Source organism: Pseudozyma flocculosa (assembly GCF_000417875.1).
Source record: "Pseudozyma flocculosa PF-1 unplaced genomic scaffold scaffold00004, whole genome shotgun sequence".
In the NCBI taxonomy this organism is placed as follows: Eukaryota; Fungi; Basidiomycota; class Ustilaginomycetes; order Ustilaginales; family Ustilaginaceae; genus Pseudozyma; species Pseudozyma flocculosa.
The window spans coordinates 1,849-7,549 of record NW_006920872.1 but is presented as its reverse complement, the minus strand read 5'-3'; the positions used below and the strand labels follow the sequence as shown (position 1 = coordinate 7,549).

Below are 5,701 nucleotides of genomic sequence, written 5' to 3'. Positions count from 1 at the left end.
GGTCAGCGCCGAGGCGGCGGTGGCGGCAGCAGCGACGGCGGGAGGCGCGGCGACCAACCCATTTGCCCGGGCCGGCGACATCGACGTGGACCCGCTGGCGCTGCGGATCGGCAGCGCCTTTAACCTGGGCCCCTCGCCGCCGTCGTCGAACATGGCGCCACCAACGCGCCCGACGATCAACACGGGTGCGCCTCAGCCGCACCCGCCGCCGCTGCCGCCGCATCCCCGGACCCGCGGACAGGCCGAGTCGACGGACAGGCCACGGCAGCGGCATGGCGGTCACGACAACGGCGGCGACGACCGCGGCGACGACGACGACGATGACGATGGCGACTCGATCCTGACGCCCATTGTGCCGTCGGAAAAGGCGCTGGGCAAGCGGCGCCAGGTGAGCGTGCGTCTGTCGGAATAAAGGGGGGCGTGGCGGAGGTGCAAGGAGGCGTGGGCCAACGACAGCCGGGGGGGAGGGGCAAGGAGCGGTGGTCCTCCAGGTGGTAGTGGTAGAGTGACGAGAGAATAGACAAGAGCTCTTTTCCTGTTTAGATGGGCAGGCTGCTCGAGATGGACACGCGGAGCTTGAGACGTTGATCGAATGACACTTTGACGGCGTCGAGGCGAGAGAAAAAGGGGAAGAGAGAAAGGAGAGGCAGAGAGGCATCGACCGTACCATTGCCGCGAGCATGGCGAGTCGACGAGCGGGCGCGTCTCAAGGAACAAACGCAGGTGTCGTGTGGGATGCTGCAAAGACGGGTCGCGGTGGGTGGGGCTCGCTTCCCCCCTTTTTCGCCTTTGCGCCCTGGTCCTCGACTGCTTCGGACCTAGGCGACCGACGAACCACTGACAATCTACGCCCAGCTCGGTCTCGGTCAGACGATGAGCGAAGTCGAGAGTGCGAACATTGGCGCGTGCCATGCCACGACAATGGAAGCGCGGTTTGGGTTTTGACTAGAGTCGAGTGGCCGTCATGCTACGTTACACCACGGAGCAATGCGGGAAGCGGGGGGCCCCCCACGACCGTTGGATCCCCTCGTCGTTTCCCCTGCCCTGCTCCGGCATCCAAATCAGGGACCCGAGGCGACGGGCGGGATCTCGATTTCCGGGCTGGCCGGAGCGGGTGCCTCGACGAGGAGGTCGTAGTGGCCAGGACGGAGGAGCATGGTGCCAATCTCGAGCATCTGGCCGTCCTCGACGTCGAAGCGCACCACGTCGCACCGGTTCGGGTCCTCTGCGAGTCTCCTGCGCTGCGCCGCCTCGTCGCCCGGGATCTCTTTCCCCTGTTGCCCTTGCGTCGTCGCCGTCGTCGCTGATGGTGGTTGCTGCGACTGCGAGTGTGCCTGCGCCTGCTGCTGCTGCTGCTGCTGCAACGTCGAGTCGCCCTCGAGGGATTCCGAGAGGGGCGTGTCTGGTGGGGCCTGTGCGCGCGAGAGGTAGGCCACGTCGAGGCTCGTCTTTAGCGCGCGCGAGAGGGCCGTGATCTGGACGTGGTCGGCCTCCTTGCCAATCGCCTCGACCTGGTTGGCGCAGAAATCGGACATGGTGGGCGGTCCGCCGCTGGTGCTGCCCACGTCGCCGTCGAGGGCAAACAGGAACGGCGTGTACTCGTCGGCGTTGACCTGATAGGTCGGGGGGAGGGAGGCGGAGGGAGGAGCCCATGGGTCAGCGGCAGTCCCTCGGTGAGGAAGCGGGTCACACGTCATCCGCCCAGGTGCCCCTAGGGCCCGCCCGGCATACCCACCTTGAGAAAGGCGCTGGTGAGGAGGCGGAGGTAGACTACGATGCTGTTGCTCGTCTCTGGGTCGTTGATGGCCTCGAGGAGGGCGTGGTCGTTGAGCTCCTGGGTCTCTGGGTCGGTCGAGTGCATGCGCGCGAGGAGGCGGCGGAGGGGCTCGTAAAAGTCGAGGTAGATTTCCTCGTCAAAGCCGGCCTGCTTGAGGAGGGCGAGGGTGCCCTCGACGTGCTTGACGACAAAGTGGTGGAGGGGGCGGTCGTTCATGAGGAGGATCTTGTGGATAAAGGCAAAGGCAAAGGCGCGGTAGAAGCAGTCGCCGTCGCCCTTGGCCCGGCGAAGGCCTAGAGGGGGAGGGGCAAGAGGAGAGAGAAAAAGAGAGAGAGAGAGAGAGAGAGACAGGGAGAGGCAAGGAGAGAGAGAGAGAGAGCCGGAAAGTGGACGGGTCCGCGTGAGCGAGGGAACGGCCAGAGAGGGAGAGGCAAGGCGAGTCGACGGGTCAGCATGGAAAAGGGGTTGCGCGCGAGGGAGTGGCCGGAGCGACGGCGCCACGCACCAATGAAGCGGCCCTCGTCCCTGAGCCACTTGATCTTTCCAATGAAGCCGTCATTGTCGGCGTACTCTTCGAGGAGGACCTCGATGGGCTGCACCTCGGAGATGAGGGGCTGGTTGGCCGTCTGCTCGTCGCGGAGCTTCTGTGCGAGCTCGATGCGCTGCTGGTCGGTGAGCGACTCGAGTCTATCGGGGAGCGAGGGGAGCAAAGAGGGGCAGGGTCGAATGTCAGCCCGGTGCTTGTGCGGGCGCCGCGTCTCCCCCCCCGCCAGCGGTGCTCACTTTGTGTCTGCGTTGATGCCCTCCATGGTGGTAGCGGTCGACGAGGCGCAGCGTGCGGCGAGCGAGTGGTAAGAGGGGCGAGTGTGCGCTGGTGTACGGTGCGGGCGGTAGCGGTGGTGGATGCAGAGGGATGAGCGGGCGTGCGAGGAGCAAAGATGGTGGTGGTGGTGGTGGTGGTGGTGGTGGTGGTGGACCAGGGTGCCGCTGAGCCAGGGCCGCCAGCCAACGCCTTTGATTTTTTGGGTTGCCTGCCTGACGCGGCGGGCGCGGGCCACAGAGAGAGGCAGGGCTGCCAGGGGGGTCAGGCCAGCGCAGGCCGCTTGCTTGATGTCATCTGGGCGGGTGAGGGGTGGTCTGTGGGGCACCCTGCCTGAGCCTCAGCGTCGACAACCACAGACGTGATCGGACGCCTGCGCCCCTCCACCCGTCATTCCACCTTGTCAGATCGGGCAGCTCAGACGCACTCTCCCGATCCACCCCACTTCCAAAATTCCCTCGTCGTCGCCGCCGTCGCCGCCGTCGCGCCTGGCCGCCTCGACCCAACTGCAAACAACGTCCCGTCACCCCTCTCGACCACCACCACCACCGCCCACCCCCATCCTCCATCTTTGCCCTTCTCGCCCACACACCACCACAGCCAACACCGACACCGCCACCGCCACCGACACCGACACCGCCACCGCCACCATGGCTGACGCAGACGGTACGTCTCATCGCGTCGCTCTCGTCGCCCTCGCCACTCTCGCCACTGCCCGCTGCCACCACCCCTTGGGCCCACCGCGCATACATCTGTGCCCACCCTGACCGCCCTCCTCACCCTCCTTCTCCATCCTCGACTCTGGCTCCTCGTACCATCCTGCACTTACCTCCCCCTCGCAACAGCAGCAGCCAGCAACACCTGGAACGGCGACGCCGCACGCACCGCCGCACGCGACGACGAACCACAGTGGAACGGCGGTCGCAGCCCTTCCCCCAGGGGCGCAGCCACCCCTCCCCGCCGCGAGCGAGAACGCTCCAGGTCCCCCGCTCGCCGAAACGAAGACGACCGTCCCAGGTGAGTAGTCTGCCCTCGCTCGCCCTCTCCATCCCTCCCGCTCTCTCGCCGCGCATGACCTCGACCTCGACCTCGACCTAGACCACGCGCCACCTGACACCACCCTCCCCACCCCAACCCCCGCGCTGCCCACAGCAGGGCCGACCGCTCTGGCGAGACCAACCCTGGAAACAACCTCCACGTCTCGGGTCTCAGCACCAAAGTCACCGACCGCGACCTCGAAGAGGCCTTTGGCAAGTTTGGCGCCGTGAGTGACAGGCAGCTCGCCTTTCCCCCACGTGCGCACCTCAGCCGGCCTCAACTCACACATCGTCGCCCGTTCCCTCTTCCCGCTTCGGCACCGCCACGCCCGCCGCATCGCAGATCGAAAAGGCACAGGTAATGTACGACCCCCACACACGCGAGCCCCGCGGCTTCGCCTTTGTCACCTTTGTCAAGCCCGAAGAGGCCGAGGCCGCCATGGCCGCCCTCAACGGCACCGACTTCCAGGGCCGCCGCATGACTGTCGACAAGGCCCGTCGCGGCCGCGCCCGTACTCCCACCCCCGGCCGCTACTTTGGCCCGCCCAAGCGAGGTGAGTAGGCGCTCGTCGGCCATTGCTCGCCGTACCATCCTCCTCCTCTCTATCCCTTCGCTCACCCTCCGTCGCTCATTTCATCCCATCCTGCGTACGCCCCGGCAGGCGACGAACCCCGTGGTGGCGGCCCGGGATACGGACGCGGCCCTTACGACCGCGGCTACGGACCCCCGCCCCGTGGCGGCTACCCGCCGCCCTTCCCTCCGCGCGATCCCTACGACAGGTACGGCATGCCGCCTCCCATGGGCGGCCGCCCGCTCTCGCCTCCCTCGATGCGTGACCCCTACGACCGCTACGCGCGCGGCCCCCCGCCGCCTCGCGACTACCCTCCCCGCGACCGCGACTACCTCCCTCCTCCCCGCGGCATCCCCGGCGACTACCCTCCGCCGCGCGACTACCCCAGGGGCCCGCCGCCGGCCGACTACCCTCCGCCGCGTGGCGGCTACCGTGACCTCTCGCCCCCGCCTCGCGGACGCTACGACGATGTGCCCCCGCCTCCGCGTGGCGGCGTGCCCCCGCGCGGCTACGGCGACCTCCCCCCGCCTCCCCGCGGCGGTCCCGGTCGCTACGACGACCTGCCCCCGCGCAGGTACTGAGCTCGCGTACCGAAGATCCGACTTTGGCCGTGCCGCGCCCCGCCGAACAGCGAAGCAGGCGGCATCAGCAGCAGCAACAGCAACATGACCAGGCCGGCGCCATCGACGCAAAGAAACCGGCAGCGCTAGCCAGCCTCGATCGTCGACCCTTCCGCCGCCGCCGCCGCTGCCGCCGAACTCGTCCGCCGTCAACATCGCAGTCCAGCGTCGGCGGTCCGTCGCATCAACCGCCTCGCCCACGACATCAACACAGCAGCAGCGTTCGAAATGATAAAAAGCACCACGTCTTCGACCCCAGCCCGCCCTGTCCAGTAGTCTTTGTAACACCTCCACCTTCGCCCCGCCCTCCGCGCCTCTCTCCGTTGTCCGTCCGTCCGTCCGTCCGTCCGTCCGTCCGTCGATCCGCCCTTTCGCCTCGTGGTTGTCTCGTCTGTCTACGACTCCTCCCATCTCGACTCCGACCGACCGAGTAAAGATTCACTCCGCCCTCGCCCGCTCGTCCGGCCGCCTGCACGTCCCGTCTGCCATCTCAGCGCCTGATTCGATCCGATCCGCTCCCGGCCTGTTACGTCAGGTCTCCGTCTAATCGCCGTCTCGCTTTCACCTTCGACCTGCTCTTCTGACACGGCACTGCCGACTCGACCTAGCTGCTCCGGCTCTATGCCTCCGGCTCCGGCCCCTAGGTGGCCGGCCGTCTCGGTCCCGCGCTCGACCTCGATCAGCCGATCCTCTAACCCGACCGCTCGAGCGTCCACCCGTCTCTCGCCCGCGCACTCGATCCTGGTGTGCTGCATGCCATCTATTGCGTCTGCTCGCTGACGATTCTTTTGCCCCCCCCTGCCTCAGCGTTTCTTCCGCTCATTCGATGCGCGGCGATATCGGTATGCTCATAGCCTGCCGCCGCTCCTCGACAG

The 5,701-nt window shown here is 67.3% G+C and overlaps 3 protein-coding genes across 3 annotated transcripts in view; 2 read left to right on the top strand and 1 right to left on the bottom strand.

The window, feature by feature from the left end:
• Nucleotides 1–412, top strand: part of PFL1_01531 (uncharacterized protein) — a gene marked incomplete at both ends in the record, with an annotated part of 4,166 nt that extends 3,754 nt beyond the window's left edge. Inside the window, one exon of the mRNA XM_007879041.1 lies at nt 14–412. Within this exon, the coding sequence (XP_007877232.1) occupies nt 14–412 (399 nt within the window). The remainder of the gene's footprint in view (nt 1–13) is intronic.
• Nucleotides 413–1,061: 649 nt separating this feature from the next.
• PFL1_01530 (uncharacterized protein) lies at nt 1,062–2,586 on the bottom strand (the record flags this gene model as incomplete). The annotated part of the gene is made up of 4 exons (XM_007879040.1): nt 1,062–1,613; nt 1,736–2,070; nt 2,283–2,464; nt 2,561–2,586. The coding sequence occupies 4 exons, from the start codon at nt 2,584–2,586 to the stop codon at nt 1,062–1,064; spliced, it is 1,095 nt and encodes a 364-aa protein (XP_007877231.1).
• A 661-nt stretch (nt 2,587–3,247) lies between these two features.
• PFL1_01529 (uncharacterized protein) lies at nt 3,248–4,787 on the top strand (the record flags this gene model as incomplete). Its single annotated transcript, XM_007879039.1, has 5 exons — nt 3,248–3,263; nt 3,443–3,614; nt 3,750–3,861; nt 3,978–4,188; nt 4,297–4,787. 5 exons carry the CDS (start codon nt 3,248–3,250, stop codon nt 4,785–4,787), a joined length of 1,002 nt encoding a protein of 333 aa, XP_007877230.1.
• Between the last annotated feature and the right edge of the window lie 914 nt (nt 4,788–5,701).